General features: G+C 33.3%; 1 protein-coding gene across 2 annotated transcripts; it reads right to left on the bottom strand.

Annotated features, from left to right (window-relative positions):
- Positions 1-6,936: 6,936 nt before the first annotated feature.
- LOC129872213 (ribosome biogenesis protein NOP53) lies at positions 6,937-15,849 on the bottom strand. Of its 2 annotated transcripts, none has more exons than XM_055947114.1 (13): positions 15,659-15,849; positions 13,930-14,105; positions 13,023-13,192; positions 12,805-12,853; positions 12,696-12,721; positions 11,316-11,396; positions 11,117-11,227; positions 10,916-10,998; positions 8,666-8,785; positions 8,451-8,573; positions 8,129-8,195; positions 7,948-8,027; positions 6,937-7,431 (listed from the first exon to the last, which is right to left on the bottom strand). In XM_055947114.1, the coding sequence occupies exons 2-13, from the start codon at positions 14,096-14,098 to the stop codon at positions 7,425-7,427; spliced, it is 1,086 nt and encodes a 361-aa protein (XP_055803089.1). In that variant the 5' UTR covers positions 14,099-14,105; positions 15,659-15,849; the 3' UTR covers positions 6,937-7,424. The 2 variants fall into 2 exon arrangements, with proteins under 2 accessions (XP_055803089.1, XP_055803090.1); XM_055947115.1 differs by having other exon boundaries at positions 13,930-14,102; positions 15,659-15,840.
- Between the last annotated feature and the right edge of the window lie 3,289 nt (positions 15,850-19,138).

The raw sequence follows: 19,138 nt of genomic DNA on the forward strand, positions 1-19,138 counted from the left end.
TGCATAACAACCATTCAAACAAAGTGTAATTATAGTTTTGAAGTAGGTTATTTATGTTTATAAGGGTATTGACGGCTAATTGTGACTTTAAAATCTTGTTTATTAGTATTAGTATTTTCATGGAACAAACCTAATAAAAAAGATATTATTTGATTTTAATTATTAATTTGAGAAAAATAGTAAATGGGGATTTTGTCTATTGTTGAGTCATTGTTGATGCTATTGTATTATTGTACAAAGCAATAATTCTCAATTTATAGAAGTCCAAAACATTTTCCTCCAAGAAAGAGTTACCTAAATATGTAAGTTTTTTTTTCTTCCACAGATTATTTATCATATTACAATAACATGGGTTCCAAATAAACTAAACCAAAAATAATAATTCCTAAATATTAGGAGTTTAGTACTAATAAATTCCTACTTATTCTCAAATAAAATATTTTATTTCCATGTTACCTAAAATATATAAGTTTTTTTTCTTCCACAAATTATTTATCATATTGCAATAACATGGACGGTTCCAAATAAACTAAACTAAATAAAAAATAATAATTCCTAAATATTAGGAGTTTTGTATTAATAAGATTTCGTTTGAATTGGCTTAAAAAAAGTAGCTTTTAAATTAAAAATAAAAAGTCAAATTTAGATGACTTTTAAGTCAAAAAAATAAAAAATAGGGAGAGGCCTATTTTTGGTTTTTAAGTCATTTTAAACTTATTTTAAGTTATTTTATATTTGTCAAACACTTTTACAAGTCAAAAATTGACTTAAAAGTAGATTTGACCAACTCATAAGGCAATTCAAACGGGCTCTAAGTTTTCTACTTATTCTCAAATTAAATATTTTTTCCTTGTTATTCTAACTTACGCCAATTTTTTTTCTCTTTTTATAATCCTTTTTCTTGGTGTTGTTTTAACCTTTTCCATCTTTTTTCCCTTGTTACTATAATAATTCCTAAATATTAGGAGTTTTGCATTAATCAGTTTCTGTTATGTATGGATGTATTTATCCAAGTGGGACCTACCCACTTGGATAGTTGGGCAAGTTAGGCAACAAATTGAATCTTTGTGATGCCTATATAATATGCACATTCTCTTCAAATGAATGTGAGAATACATACAGAAAAACACGCACAACTCCTCTTTTTTCCTCTTCCTTCTTAAATTATTAATCTAGTCTATTTTATAACACGTTATCAGCACGAGGCTCCGGCTAATTTTTCAAGGTAACAAAAGTGGTAAGAGTTTTATTTAATTTTATTTTTATAAAATGACAAATATTTCCAAAATTGAATTTACTGCTCTTGATATCTCTGGAAAAGGCTACTCATCATGGGCACTTGATGACGAAATTCATTTAGAATCAATGGGTCTGGCAGACATCATTAAAGATGACAATATGGCATCCAATCAAGATCGTGCTAAAGCCATGATATTTCTCCGTCACCATTTTGACGAGGGGCTAAAATTACAATAACTCACATTAAAAGACCCCCTTAAATTGTGAAAAAATTTAAAAGAAAGATATGACCATCTGAAGTTGGTCATGCTTCCACAAGCTCGTCATGATTGGCTAAATTTGAGATTAATGGATTTCAAAAATATAACTGAATATAATTCTGCTCTATTTAGAATTATAGCTCAGTTAAATTTATGCGGAGAAGAGATCACTGAGCAGGATAAACTGGAAAAAACATACTCCACATTTCCACCCGCGAATATGCTCCTGCAGCAGCAATATCGCGAAAAAGAATTTAAAAAATATTCTGAATTACTTTCTCACCTTCTTATTGCTGAAAGACATAATGAACTATTAATGAAAAATCATGATAGTCGGCCAGTTGGTTCTTTGACACTCCCTGAAGTGAATCAGGCAAATTCTAACCAACGAGAAAGAGGCCATGGCCCCAGTCGTGGTCGTGGTCGTAGTCAAAGAAGAAATTTTAATCATGATGCTCAGTTGGCACCGAGAAATAACCAGCAATATAAAAGGCAGGGTAAATATCTAGAAGCTTTACTGAAAATAATTCAGAAACAATATGTCATATATGTGGAGGTGTGGGGCACTGGTTGCGGATTTGCCGGTCATCAAAACGTCTTGTTCAGCTATATCAGGCATCTCTGAAAAGGGCAGAAAATAATCCAGAGACGAATTTTATCTCTGAAGATAATATTGAGCCCATGCATTTGGATATAGCTGATTTCTTTAATTTTCCGGACGAAAATATGAATATTGATATAACTAATAATATGTAAATATATATTTTTTTATCTGTATTAAATATGATGTTTGTATTTTCCTAGTCAATGTAAATAAATAAAATTTATGTAATATACCATGTGTTAATACATATTTTATTTCTTATTGAAGAAAATATGGAAATACCTCAAATCTTATTTGGATCAATGATAAATCAAGAGGATATTTGTGTAATTGATAGTGGAACAACTCATACTATTTTTAAAGACGAGAAATATTTTTCCAATTTGCTTAGAAGAAAATCTAATGTTAATACAATATCTGGTAATTCAAAAATCATAGAAGGCTCCGGAACAGCTACTATAATTCTGCCTAAAGGAACAAAAATTGTTATAGAAGATGCATTATTCTCTTCTAAATCTCCTAGAAACTTATTAAGTTTTAAAGATATTCGCAGAAATGGATATCATGTTAAGACACTAAATGAAATGAATACTGAATATCTTGGCATAACCAAGAGTGTCTCAGGCCATAAATATATTTTGGAAAAATTATCAACTTTGTCATCTGGCTTATATTATGCAAAAATTAGTGCAATTGAAGCAAATATGATCGTAAATCAGAAGTTTACTGATCCAAATATATTTGTGCTATGGCATTATCGAATAGGTCATCCTGGATCAATAATGATGAGACGAATTCTTAAAAATTCAACTGGACATCCGTTAAAGAACCAGAAGATTCTTACAAATGATGAATTTTCATGTGCTGCTTGTTATCAAGGCAAATTAATTGCCAGACCATCGACCCTGAAGATTGGCATCGAATCTCCTGGCTTTTTAGAGCGTATACATGGAGATATATGTGGACCTATTCATCCACCTAGTGGATTGTTTAAATATTTTATGGTCCTAATAGATGCATCATCTAGATGGTCTCATGTGTGCATGTTATCATCTCGCAACCTGGCGTTTGCGAAGTTGTTAGCACAAATAATAAGATTGAGAGCGCAATTCCCAGATTATCCAATTAAGGCCATTCGCTTTGATAATGCTGGAGAATTTACATCCCAAGCATTTAATGATTATTGCTTATCAATTGGGATAAAAATTGAACATTCTGTTGCTCATATTCATACTCAAAATGGCCTTGCAGAGTCATTTATAAAGCGCCTACAATTGATAGCAAGACCTCTACTAATGAAAACAAAATTGTCAATTACTGTTTGGGGTCATGCTATTTTACATGCAGCAGCACTTGTACGTCTCAGACCGACACATTATAATAAATATTCTCCATCGCAATTAGTATTTGGTCATGAACCAAATATAGCCTATTTAAGAATTTTTAGTTGTGCGGTATATGTGCCTGTAGCACCACCACAACGTACAAAAATTGGCCCTCAACGAAGGTTGGGCATATATGTTGGGTTTGACTCACTCTCCATAATTCGATACCTTGAACCGTTGACTGGAGATTTATTCACTGCTCGATTTGCCGATTGTCGGTTTGATGAAATAATTTTCCCGCCATTAGGGAGAGAGAAAAAGGAACCCGAAAAAGAAAAAGAAATTGCGTGGAAAATTTCATCACTATCACATTTTGATCCACGTACCCGCACATGTGAACAGGAAGTCCAGAAGATTATCCACTTGCAGAAAATAGCAAATCAAATGCCAGATGCATTTACTGATTTGAAACGGATAACTAAGTCACATATCCCTGCAGTGAATGTACCTATCCGGATTGATGTCCCAAAAGGACCATCTACAAGTATCATAGCTTCTGAATTCCAAACACGCCAGAAGCGTGGTAGACCATTGGGTTCAAAGGATAAAAATTCTAGAAAGAGAAGCGTGAGAAATAATAAAGATGATACTACAATAGAACCTCCTGAAGAAGGTCAAGATTTGAGTAATCCTGATATTCCTGAAGAAATCAGTGAACTCGAGACTCAAGTGAATGAAGAACTTTCAATAAGTTCTTTCGGTGATGAGATAAAATTAGATCGGTCTAAAATCACAGTTGATAATGTTTTTGCATATAATGTTGCACTTAACCTCATGCAAGATAGTGAAAGTCTTGAGCCTAAATCCGTCAAAGAATGTCGACGTAGATGTGATTGGCTAGAATGGCAAAAGGCAATTCAATCAGAATTAGATTCACTTGCTAAACGTGAGGTTTTTGGACCTGTAGTCCAAATCGCTGAAGGGTACTATTGATATGGGTTTGTTTTATACTAACAAAGGTTGCGCAGACCTTATTGGTTATGCATATGCAGGTTATTTATCAGACCCACATAAAGCTCAATCTCAAACAGGCTATCTATTTACACACGGAGGAACTGCTATATCATGACGATTTACAAAATAGTCCATTGTTGCTAGTTCTTCAAATCATGCTGAAATAATAGCAATTCATGAAGCAAGTAGAGAATGTGTGTGGTTGAGATCGATGATACAGTTCATCAAAGAAAGATGTGGTCTGGAAAATGATGTTAAAGTACCCACAATTATATTCGAAGACAATGCCGCGTGCATAGCCTAATTGAAGGGTGGCTTCATAAAAGGAGATAGAACGAAACATATTTCACCAAAATTATTCTTCACACATGATCTACAGAAGAATGGTGATATTGATGTACAACAAGTTCGTTCAAGTGATAATCTTGCAGATTTATTCACAAAGGCATTACCAACATCAACTTTTGAGAAACTAAGATATAAGATAGGAATGCGTTGTCTCCAAAATATCAAATGAAGTTTTCATCAGGGGGAGTAAAATACGCGTTGCACTCTTTTTTCCTTAACCAAGGTTTTGTCCCACTGGGTTTTCCTGGTAAGGTTTTTGATGAGGCAACATTCAAGGCGTATTACCATATGTGTGTACTCTTTTTCCTTCACTAGGTTTTTTCCTACTGGGTTTTTTCTAAGTAAGGTTTTAACGAGACACAATATCTATGGAGACACATTACACGTGGACATCCAAGGGGGAGTGTTATGTATGGATGTATCTATCTAAGTGGGACCCACCCACTTGGATAGTTGGGCAAGTTAGGCAACAAATTGACTCTTTGTGATGCCTATATAATATGCACATTCTGTGCAAATGAATGTGAGAATACATACAGAAAAACACGCACAACTCCTCTCTTTTCCTCTTTCCCTCATTATCTCTCTTGTTATTATTTTCTCCTTCTTAAATTATTAATCTAGTTTATTTTACAACAGTTTCCTACTTATTCTCAAATTAAATATTTTTTCTTTGTTATTCTAACTTATCTTTTTTCCTTGTTATTTTAACTTTCGCCAATTTTTTTCTCCTTTTATAATCCTTTTTCTTGGAATTGTTTTAACCTCTGCCATCTTTTTTCCCCTTGTTCTAACTTAAGCCAAAAAAAGTATCCTTTTTGAATCCTCTTTCTTCGTGTTGTTTAGTTCATGTCACTTCAACCCAAAAGAAGAACTTGTTCTTTTCTTTTTTATCACATCAAAATTTTCTTTTAATTAAAAATAATAAAATAATAATTTGAGAAAAATAGTAAAAAGATGATTTTGTCTAAAGGGTGTCCTTAAATCAAGGAAAAAAAGTTCAACCAAACGAATTATTTCTTAAATTATAATTAAATAACATAATTAAAACTAAATCACAATTAAAAAAATAAGAAAAAAAAGAAAATGATAAATCTTTGATATTTTTTTTCCGCAACTTCATTTGACGGCTACATACTTGTTTTATTCAATAACTGAAAGAGAAACACGAGAAGAAGAAGAGGCAGCTAATATACTCTCAATAGGTTTAAAGATTGAAAAGCAAAGATGAGTCACTGCTTCTATTGACAACGTTTGTGTGTGTGTATAAGGACTCCTATTAGGATTTTTCTTCACGTTATTAAACTACTGACTACTACTATGATTCCTTTTTGATGATAATTTTTTTTTAATCATATATTACTTAATTTTTAATTTTCCTAATATAACTTATCATATATTTTCTTCCTATCATATATATTTTGACACTTTAATTTTAAATATTCTAATAAAAAAAAATAATTCAAAAAAATATAAAAAGACGATATTATCTAAAAGAGAGTCTTTTAATGAAAGACAAAAGTTCAGTCAACATTTTAAGGATTTTCATGCTTTTAATATAGTATAGATTATAATAAATACAAGATACAATACTTTACTAAGTTATCCTTTGTTTCCTTTTAAATACTATTGTTTCTTCTGTCCCAATTTATATAACTCATTTTTTCCTAGTTATTTCAAAAAAAAAATATTTTTATATTTAATAACTATTTAACTTTAGACCATAAACACTTATGACTTATTTCAGACCATAAATTTCTAAAATCTTTTTTTTTTCTTAAAGTTCATGTCAAGACAAACTATATGAAACGGGAGTATAACAACCACGTGGTTATTTAGTCTTCTAAAAACTATCTTGAAAAGAAAATTGAATTGCTTTTTGGTTATTATATGATATAATTATAAATTACAATAATTAATAATTTAAAATATTCAACAAATAATTTAAATTTTTAATTGACTTTCGAAATTCTATTGATCTCAGTTTGATCATTATTCTCACATGTGGTGACGGCATATATTTCTCTCGTCCTTCTCAATAACCACAAGAAGATTCTTCATCAAAGTAACGGCACTTGTAAAATCTAGGCCCAACATTCATAGGAGTCTTTGCTACAAAATGATTGGCAATCAACCAGAAGAAACTGAATCCTCAAACAGGGTGAAATTTTTCTTTTCCAAAACGTAGCAACTTTTACATTGAAAGAAAATGGAGCAAAATTTTAAGAACTAAAACGAGGAAATTTTGGAGGAAAAAAAATTGAACTACAGAAATGCCCTAATTTGATTAAGACAACGATTGAAACGAAGGGCTTCACCAATATCCATGGTTAGGTCCAAATCTAGGGCGGATATAACAAATGGAACAAGTTCCCAATTAAAACATCAATGTCTTCAAAATACTAGTTTTTGCTCCCAAAGCAAATTGACCATGACTATAAAATATTTGGTGTAAATGATACCATGCATCAGTAAGATAAACAGATCTACATCTCCATTTTGCTGACAGTAAGAGCAGACAGCTCTCCAAACTCCAAATTTGCAGACATAAACCAAGTACTTGCTGTCCTAGGGTGTGATGATCTCAGAGCACAGTGATGAAAACATTTTATCCATGTTACTCCGCTATTCACTCTATTTCCTGCACACATCCCATCCCAGAAACAATTAGCAAGAAATGTTTTGATGCTGCATGTTTTTTGTGAAACAGTCGTTGATGCATTGTCATCATTACTTTTCTTTTTTACCAAAAAGGAAAAACAGAATCTTTAAATTTACATTGAAATGAGAGAATTTCCAACTGGCCAACATCAGGAAGGATACAAAATCAGGAACATGAAGCTCACTATAAAAATACTAGTTTTTGCTCCCAAACAATTGGTAACAATTTTTGGTGATTTTCCTCCCAACTATCACATTTTGTTAGCCCCAAGGCATATTATCAAAATTTATGATCAACTATGATGCCATAAGGAACGTGCACACAGCTCACTATCAAAAATTCAAAGAAAAAGAGAGTAATCCACAATTGTCTCAGTGTCACATCGCTTACGCACACTTCAAGACGACATGCAGAAAATACTTTTAATTTCAAATAATAAGCGAGTCCAAACAGAAAGCCTGGCTTAATTTCAAACAAGAAGCAATCTTTACTAACCTGCTACTCTTTTTTGAAGGAACAACTAGTCCCCTTTTCTCCAGGCTTTTAAACCGATCTCTTGCAAGGGTGCAACATCCCTGTTCAAAACGGTAAGCAAATCACATAAGAGCAAAACCTTGAAAATAGAAATAAATGTGACAACAGCCAATTTGGAGAGAATCGAAATCAGGAATGCAACCTTCAGTTTACGGAGGGAACCAGTAATCTCTTCAGACAGTAAGACCTGAGCAGGAGCAGGCTCGAATCTGAAATGACAGAGGTCATTAATCTTTTTGTCAACATCGAAAGCTAATGCAGGAATAAAGCAAAACCACAAGAAAATGAGTCTCATTGCTCAGATCATGCAATCATCATTCTTTCAAACACCAAATTCCCAGTTGAAACATTTTTTAAGAGTTATAACCATAAAGATCCCTTTGAAATCTGATGTTCTAGAAAACACTTTTTCTCAGCAATTCAATTGTTGAAACTTTTTTACTTCAAAATGAAACAGCACATACTTGCGCTTTCCCAAGCGTGGTGGACAAGATTTTAGTTTTTCTGTTTTAGCAGTAACACGACGTAGATGCCTTTTCTGTTTTTCTCGTTCCTCTCTCTCTATTTCTTGAATTATATCCGGTAAGCTGCAGGCACAAGAACAGATCAGAATCTATACAAAAGGCAAATTCTATTTAACTGGAATATGATTCGCCTGATATTCTAAGTATTAGCAAACCTATCAATCTCTTTGGAGAGCTGTGCTGCTTTTGTTGCTTCAGATTCTGCTTTCAACTGTTCTTTGCGTCTAGCCCGTCGATTCTTCTCAACTTGTGTCAACATTTTGGGCTTTTGCGGCCTGAATAAAGTTAAAATTAATGATGTGTAATTTCATTTAGTGTTAAATGAAAGATCTGTCAGACTTGCAATAATGCACTCAAACATAACATGGATTGCCAACAAAGCTAAACTTAGTGCACTGCAAACTTACAGAACACATAACTGACTGACAAAAAAAAGAAGAAAATCTTGAACACTGGTTCACTCTACAACTGATCATCATTAGGAAATTTGGATCATGACCACCAAAGGAAACAGATACGACGTTGGACGGCAACAACTTCCATATTATCTATCACACATTCTGGGGAATTAGCTCACAATCTAACTCAGCTAGATTAGGGAAGGATGAAACCTCTTCACATTAAAAATGTGATTTCAGATGTTGACTTAAACTGAACATATCTAAGCAACCAAATGTTAGTGATATACAACTTACTCATTCAGCATCTTTAACCAAATATAAAGGATGTTCCATTCGGGCATATTAGAGTGAGTTCATACAGGGTTTCCTCATAAATTAAATAAAGAGAAAAGACTTTCCCAAAGGGAAAGAATCTTGAGCAACTCTATCCTTTGCCTTAAGCTATTGAATTCAATGTTATCATAAGATTTTGGTTAAATCCATTTTTTCACCCAAAAGTTCGATCTTCTGTCACCTGTGAAACTTCTAACAACAAGTAGGACAATATTAGAGAAATACACTGTCTCATATGACATATCATGTGCTCAAAGGGTTTCCAAAGTTTTTAGGTCTTTGACTAGTCAGTCATTGACTTAGAATTCTTGGATTGTATGCTCAAATTCTTAAATACCCACAAAACTGAATATCATTTTATAGTTCCAGAATTCCAGATAAAAGCTTAAATGTTATCATAAGCTTTTGGTCAAATTCAGTTTTTCACCCAAAAGTCTGATCTTCTGTCACCTGTGAAACCTCTAACCAAATTAAACGAGTGGGACAATATTAAAGATACAATATTAGAGATATACAGTGTCTCATATCATGTGCTCAAAGGGTTCCCAAAGTTTTTAGGACTTCGCCTAGTCAGTCATTGACTTAGAATTCTTGGATTGGATGCTCAAAGTCTTATATACCCACAACTGAATCTATCATTTTCTAGTTCCAGAATTCCAGTACCATTTAATCATTGACAATTTATTGTATGTCAACTCCAGATAAAACTGGCGTGAACTTCTGAGTTAGCTACAATTATTGGAAAAAATAAAGTTACAAATGTTGGAAACAAGAACTTCTCCACTAGCTCAAATTCCACCTCACAAAACTAAATATATCATTTCCTAGTTGGTACTACACAGTTATCAAAATAATGTGAACTTCTGCATTAGCTACAAATGTTGGAAAAAATAAGAGCTACTAATGCTGAAAATAAGAACTTCCCACTGAATATATTATTTCCTAGTTGCAGTACTGCTCAGTTATCAAAATAATGTGAACTTCCACATTAGCTACAAATGTTGAAAGAAAATAAGATCTACTACTAATGTTGGAAATAAGAGCTTCCCCACCAGCAGAAAAAAGTAAACAAACAGAAGAGGGCAAAACTGGGTTCAAATAAATAAGGATGAAGGAAGTATGAGGTCTTGGACCATCAGTGATAGCGGTAGATATATTGCCTTTGACCTCATAAACATCCATCAGCTTAAACTATGTGAAAACTATTAAACATGCAAAGCCACATAAATAAAACAAAACTATGTTTCTAGTGATCATGGATGATGAGGAATTGAAAGTAGAATGCAACAATTGTGAGCCACTAACAAAAACGAGGTCAAGGCAACTCATGTTGGCCTTGTAAAGTTATAGTAAAAAATTTAGGACTTCAAGCTAATTGGGTGTAATAATGACCTTCACTGTCAACAAAATTTATCATGTAGATTTAACACATCGAACTGTCACATAATTAATTTCTCTGAAGCCTAAAGCCTAAAGATTGTCAAAGAAGCCTCTATTGACTATACGAATATGAACAGACACAGGTGAGTAAATTACATAGTTCAAAGTTTGATGGCTGGATTTTTAAGTAATAGTATAATTTAATGTACTCCTGAATACTAAGCTAGCAAAGAATAGAACATGTTTCAACAGCTAATACTATCATGACAGAAGAGCAATATAGAAGCTTACCTTTTATCCAAATCTGTTTTTCCGTCTTCCACTATATTTTCATTCTCCGTGTCACTACCACTGTCCGCTTCAAGGAAATACATCTGAGGAAAATGAATCTTCAGTGCATACTTATTCCGAGTATAAGAAAACATAGCCTATAATGGATCTGCAACGGCCATGGACAAAAGTACTAACAAGAAAGTAACAGCTTAAACTTACATCTTCTTCATTAACTGCTTCTCCAGGAACAATCAATGGAATAGGCTCTGGCCCCAATTCATTTCTATAAATTTTCTGCATTTCATCTGCAACAGCACAAGCTAATGCATCCTGAATTGGGAAGATACGGAGCAAATTATTAATTGCATGGACTAGGAGCTCGGTAATAGCAAAATATGACATACAGAACAAATTATACCTGATGACTTTCAGATGGCGGATTGAATGAGCATCCTGGAGGCTCAACTTCCACGGCAGGTATAACAGAAGTCTTGGGCTTCTGTCACAGGCAATGCATATGAAATTGATTACATAAACTAATGTAGATTTGTCTTTTCCCCTTTCGAAAAGTAAACTGATACAATTGTTCTAGGAAAGTCATAAGTTTACAATTCAAATGCTCAAGCTTTAGGACCATAAATAAATAAATAAATATACACAGTTAAGATAGTAAAGAAATGGATCTAGGAAGAAGAAGACGGGGAGGTACAAACAATATGCACCAAGGGGTCGTTAGAGACAACGAGGACTGTAATGTAGGGATTGTATCTTAGGGATTAGAGTAATACAAGGATTGTTCCGTTTAATTTTAGAAAATGATTTAATACATGACAGTTATTTTGGTCATTTTAGTTGTTTTAATACTGAGTTTACAACATCATAGTAATGGAACCAAACGAACTTGTGTCACCAGCCAACCCGCCGCAGCCGCTGAAAAGGGAAAATTATGAGAAGACTTCACCCCACATTAGCAGGAAACTACAGAAAACCAAACCCTAAAATGCAATCACAATCTAAACATGCATCACAGATTTCATCAAGATCCTTAGACAGCCTAGAGCATCAATAATGCTAAAAGGAAGGATTTCAAACTGCAAATTGAGGAATGAGCAAAACGGAAAAGAATCCAAGTTAGATTTTCTTTTTGGATGCCTGTTGTCTTATTTGATGAAATCTTGTATCAGTTACAGATCATTGTATCTGCATGATCTAATTCGTCAAATGAAGTGGTGAAATTGTGTCTAGTGAATGGAAAACTCAATCAATCAATCAATCAACTATGCATCAATCGTGAACATAGTTAGGGTCAGCTATAATGGGTCACTACATCCATTTTGCTTTATTTAGGTCCATTACCTTCCACGATAAAGGATCTTTTATATCCAATCTCATGCCCCTTTTTTTTCCATTCTACTCTCATCTATCCTCTGAGAGGATAAGCATGCAGAGGATGTGCAAGAAAAAGGTTCATCGCAAAGATGCTTTTCACATGTGATGTTTTCTTGAAAAATAAGAGATTCAATTGACTTAAGACGACTCATTTTTAAGTGGACTTTGAAGTAGTCATTGTAAGGCAATAATAGTAGTGCTCATAAAGAAAGGCAGGTTGCATTAATAGAACCTATAGCATATTGAATCACAACTTATAAGGACAAAATCCAGCTGATTTAAAATATGTTTTTCATGTAAAAGGACACCAAAACTGAAAAGGAAGTTCCTGACAAGTGGCCCCAAAAAAGATAGGGAGAGGAGAAAAGAACCAAAAAAATTCAAATACAGAAAGGAGAAAACAGTGTACCTTTTTGGTTTTGATGACCAGTTCACCTGCAATGCAATGAAGGCTGTATCAGAAAAGTCATTTACTACAAAAGTGACGAGGAACAAAAAGGCTCTAATCACAAGGACACCTTTATCATCCCAAATGTCAACCATGCCAGAGTCTCCACCAGCCAAATCCTAATCACACAAAATTAAGAAGAAATAAACAATGAGGCTCCATTAGGCATGTGCACTCAAATGAATAGATTTTTCCCCCATTGAGAGAAGGGCATTATAGCAAGGAAGCAGCAGCCATAACATCTTGCAATTGGTGAATTGAACATTTAAAATGAAAATATTGAACAACCTTTTGACCCTGTTTAGCAGCATCTTTGGCTATCTGAAGTTTACTTTTCTTCTTGGACTTTTTCCCAGTTGAAGAAGGTACAGGTTCAACAAAGGCATTGTTTTGTAGCATACTATCACATCGAAGTACTTTCTCCCGGTGTTTTTCAATTTTCCGTTTGGCAGATAGATCTGGATTATAGACATAAAAACTTGCCACTTAATCGTTAAAGAAGGATTCGCCAACAATTAACGACAGAACTGCAGTAAAGGGGCAAGGAAGATGCATCCATGATGAACATTAACGGCTAAATATTCCAGTGATATAGTACTTAAGGTGATTCCATACTGCCCTCTTCTAATCCTAAAATGTCGGTTACTATCTCCAAATTTCGTCCGGTTTCATATTACACCCAACAATTGGATGTGAACAGGAACCATTGGCTGAAAGTAACACCCAAACAATTGTTCCTGAAACGTTTCTGCAAGTCTAAAACAGATATGAACATTCAGTCTGCTCTCAATATTGACTTTTTTCCATAATGACAACTCTATGGGATGCAAAATTATTTTATCTACTTGTCTTAGTACACAATACTCTTGAATGATTCCACCAAAACAAAATTCTGGAGGAGATTATTAGAGCACTCAGTTATTTCCCTGCGTATCAAAAAATTACTGCTAAAGAAACAACCATTTTTCACATGTGGAGCAATCCATTTATCCAACCAAAAATAGTTCAGTACATCTGTTGAAACAGTAAATAGCATACATGCCAATCCATCTAAAGACTATATCAGCTGCTAGAACATATACGTGAACGCCAGCCTGATATCAAAATCGCCTTTTTTTAACCTTGTTATGTACTTGAACAAAAGATATTTTCTGGAAATTTTCAAACAAGAAAAGAAATGCTGAAAATAGAATACCTCTGGATTTGTCGACATAAAAGAGAGAGTCACTGGGAACTTGAGCGAGAGAACCGCCGGAAAGAGCATCTTTTGTGGAGTTGTCAAAGAAATCTTCAATATCCTCTGTACTTATGTTGGCTCTCCATGCCTTCTTCCCCTTCCTTGAGCTCTTCGCTTTCTTCCCCATCTCTCTACTTAACAAGTGTGGTAAAAGTCATATTAAAAACATGTTTCCAAAACAGATTTAGCATTGATGTCAATACTCACTTGAGACTTTATACCTTTTAATTCCTAAGTGAACAAGTACCGAAGTCAAAGAGATGAGTGGACAGTGTTAAGTTAGGATAAGGATGAAACATAAATGTGTCAAGATTTGGCATGCTAAAACTCTCATTGAACGGGTTATGGATTCTAACAGCTGCTGCACAAACAGGGAGGGGCAAACCAATCTGGAAAATTATTACCACTAAATTCTTAATGGATTTAGTCTTAACTAATGATACTAAGGTTCATTATTCAGGATTTAAGAAGTGGTAAGCACAACAAAGAGAGCAACACGGTCCCTGAACAATGATGGGGTTTATGAACAGTAAAATGAAGAAAATAGTCGCAAGAGAAAAACTTAGGAAACTGCTACTTCTTACTCACAACTTAAAAAATAAAGAAGATTGCTAAATTCAGAACTTCAAAAGGGGTTCATGTAGTGAGTTTAAAGTTTAAACATACTTAAACCATTCAATACTAGGAAGGTGCACCATTAATCTCAAGTAAGCAGTGGCAATTCTCTTAATAGCCAACTCTATTCATTTTTAAAAAGACAAAAACAACCAGAGCATAATTTTGAACAAATTGATCTTTTCTTGAACAAACATAAAACTCCTCTCAAGTTAAAGGGGACTTAAATAAACAAAGAGACAGATGTTACCTTAACGGGATAAGATAAACCTCTTATGTCACAGATTAACTACTCATGCATAAACATGAAGGAAAGCTAAACAAGTTTAACAAACTAGACTCCCAAACACATAGCTGAAACAGGCCACTGACCTACAAGATTTTGATTATCCTTAAATCACTTCTTAGTACTTATTTTGGTTAAAAATCGTAAGTTTTAGACCCTTAATGAATAAGAGTCTCAACAAAAATAACCTTGAACATAATACAATTAGACTAGCCTCACAAGATAATGATTGCTAATACTGGAAAGGGGTCTCCTTTTATTTACAAGTGATCTAAAGATACTTCCCTGGACAGCAACCTTATTGCTGAAAACATATACAAATTCAATAGACTTAACCTCAAGTTTATGAACGAGAACAGGTAGGCCAACAAAAGATTCTTTAGCCATTTCTTACTAATCTTAAGGTGGCAAGATGACTACTAGTTCTAGAATACAAACAATAACCTTAATTCAAACATCCCTGATTAGTCAAATATTTTTTGATAAAAACTTCCTTAAACCTTTACTATCTAGATTAGAGGAAATCACCACATACAAACACAGTATATCCACATATGAAGGGTCTGCCGCTAGCAGAAACATAATAGAGTTCAAATAAATTTTAGACTTAAGCAAACTGATCACTCATCTTACTGACCTCTACATATATTGCATATTTATGACGCACAATCAGGGGGGCTCTATGCATTGGAAAACAAGGCACTTGCCATAGGCCCCCAAATTTTAGGGGCCCCATTTTTTAGCAATAGTAAGATTATTATAAGACTGAGAAACCAGGTTGCTTACAGTCCGTCGCGCTGAGAGACTTGAGAGACGACAGACAGAGTCTTTGCTGCGCCGCTGTGCTTGCTGGTCGCCGATACAATGTCTGTGAGTGTCAGCCGTGCGTGAGTCGTTAGAGCCTTAGAGAACAGAGAAGAGAGGGCAGGAGGCTGTGGCCGTGAGTTTTGATTTAGGAATTAGGGCTCCAAATCCAATTAGGTTAAATAGGGCCAAAATCTTAAATGGATTGGGTCAAAATATATAATTAAAAATATTATTTAAAATTTATTTAATAAAACTTTGTTTTCTCCGTGCATCGAAAAATCGTGATCCTTACCTCGAACACTAAATTGAACAACCGATTTTTTTAAAAAAAAAAGACGACATCAAACCAAACATCGAAGAATCATTTTTGATTTTTGATATTTATGTCCATCCCTAATTAAAGATATAGTTGACTAACTTTAGTCTTGAACCTAAAGTGACAATTATTTTAAGATAATATTTTTGAGCTAAGATGATAGTTAAAATGTGAACAATGCAGTAATATAAGGGGAAACTTTCAAAAACAACAAACATTAAGTCTTAAATATGACTCAATAGCTACAGTTTCACTAATTACAATTCGCAGGTACATTTTGATTTGTTATGCATTTGTATTTTTCGCAGATTTTAGAAAAAAAAAAATACAAGAACAAATTGATTTGTATCAAAATGAATACATATTAGGCGGAGAGAGGCAAGCTAGATTGAGAGAGGAAGGAGAGAGGATTGTATTTTGTATTTATTTTTCATTATATTCCGTATTTATTTAATACATAACTGATTTGTATTCTGTATCAATTACATTCGAAATACAACGAATACAATTGTATTCATCCTCTATTTGATTGTATACAATTGCTACATAATACATTTGACAGAGAGGATCAATGCATATTGTATTTGTATGAATATAAATATAATTAATACAAAAATACAAATATAGTTTTTCGAATACAATTGATATAAAATGCAAAACTTTCACCTATATTTGATTAAATACAATTGTTGCATAATATATTTGAATGGATTTCTTCTTATTGGCAGGAGAGAAAGTAGGCAAGAGAGAGGAAGGAGACGCAACGGAGAGAGAGAGTTTGTTAAAAAACAACATATAGTGGAAACAACATATAGTAATTTTTTCTAATTTTTCTAAACTATAATTATTTTTCATAAATATATTGACATTTTTGTCTATTTTTGTCTAGTTACATAATTTATATCGTTCTTTCCAACAACAAAAACAAATAAAAAGAACTCTTATCAAAAGGGTAAGAATACCTAAAAAACTTAATATTTGACAAAATTAGCAATTCAAATTTGGCTTTGGATATTTTTCTTTTCTCACAAAGTGAAGCTCACAGTTTTTGGTGTATAGGTATTTTCACTTTGTTTTTTGCTTTGTTTTACTTTTATCATTTCATATGAAGTGGTTAAATTTCCTTTTTCATATGTCGTTTCCTTCTCTTTTTCTTTTCCCCCTATTTGTCGTCTCTCTTTGTTTATGTTGTCAACTCACACACATATTGTATGGTTAAACATACACTATCATATTATAACGTAAACTCTGACTAATCAGTAGCGGAATCATAATTTTTATTAGACGATTTAAATTATAAAAAAATAAACACATGAGGAAGTCAATAAAATTCAACATTAATTATATATATAAAGATAATTCTAATCTTGTATATATAGATAATTTACGGTAAAAAGAATTTGAATGAATCTGACCCTTATGTCCCATGCTCCACCCTTACTTTCAATAAATTGAAATAATATGGTAACATTTGTTTTTCTTGCTTTCTAACTTTATTGAAAATATTAAGCATTTCTAGTTAATTATAACAAAATTTTGTGTACCCCAATTAACCTTCTATATGTAATTGGATTATTCTATTGCTAAACCAATCATGAATATCAGGGGGGAAAAGACAGATTTGTCACTGTCAAGTACTCTAAATGTTTCTACTTTTAAGAAGGTTGAGTCTAATCTCTTATTTAAGTTTTAGTGGAAATTTGCAATCTACAATCATTACACGTGGAAAATTTCTATCCAATTTATATTCGACATTGGAAAGGATCCATAATTTAAACTTTATAAGTTGTGAATTCAAGAATAATGATCTTAAATATTAATAATTGGGTTCTGATTTTTTATTTTTATATATATATTTGGTGAAAAATAGTGTAATGCATATATTTAATAAGCATCAAAATCTATTGAGTTTTGTCGAATCCATATTTTAAAGGCATACGTTCAGATAATGCTTAAAAGTAGCAAACTATCATGCAGATTGGCGAAGATAGAGCGTACAAGCCAATCTGCAGACTTATATTTCTTTCTAATTGGCCATTATGAAGTTTCCATCCTGCAATGTGTCTACCTTCAAAGGTGGAATGCCATCAATAGAAGATGCTTGTGAACAAGTTCACACCCAATACTACATCAAAACTACGTAAATAATCCTTCTAACATCGAAAAGCTAGTAATTTTATATATTTTCTTGAGCGAGTGAAGTTTTTCACGAATGTGGAGCGCAAACGCATAAAACTTTTTACTTTTACTTTTCCTCCCTTGCTTACAATTGCTTCCAATTCTAACCAATTTCTAGTTAATGCACCCATAAGAACTCAACAGTTCCTCCCTATGGAGCCACCGTCGTTCCGTCTGGCATTTACTCTCGGGACCTCCAGTATGACAAAGTGAAAGGAGACAAGACTCACCTCCCCTTACTTTGTTAATCACACCCGTCTCGTGTATTCTATTCTCGAAAGTGTGTAGACAAAAGGCCCTTTTTTGGACTATCTTATTTTCAGGCCTCCACGGCCATCCAAGGTTCTCCATTCTCAAAAAGCTCAACAACAACAAACACAGTACTATCCTTCAGGTAGAGTCTCAAAGGGTAGTGTGTACATCATTTTCCCTACTTAATGATAGGAGGAAGATTATTTTAGTAAACACTCCACTCTAGGAGAGATGAAAACGAAAAAGTAATATCAGACAGTAAAAGCAGCAAGATATAATTAGAAATGGACCAAAAAGCATAGGGTCGTTTTGCCAGAAGATATTTGATCCCCATTAATGAAAAGTTTAGTGCATTGATTCATTAATACATGGCGAAACTCATCGGTGGCCCCCTAAAGTTGGCACCAACTTTCACTTAGACACCTCAACTAGGCTTTGTTCATTTTAGACACCTCAAGTAAGGCTCTGATGTGTCATTTTGACACATTTTTGACAATCATCAAAATATATTAAGTGTGTGTAATGCACTCATCTAACGTGTCAAAATCAGCAAATTAAATTGTGACACGTAGCTTTTTTTCTATTCAAAAATCAAAATTACCCAAAAAAAAAGAAAAAGAAAAAGATATTTGATAAATAATATTTGATATTTGTACGCTGCAACACATTGTTGAAGCCATTTGACTAATCACAGTTTTTAATCTACCAGTACA

Source organism: Solanum dulcamara, chromosome 11 (assembly GCF_947179165.1).
Source record: "Solanum dulcamara chromosome 11, daSolDulc1.2, whole genome shotgun sequence".
NCBI classification, from domain to species: Eukaryota; Viridiplantae; Streptophyta; class Magnoliopsida; order Solanales; family Solanaceae; genus Solanum; species Solanum dulcamara.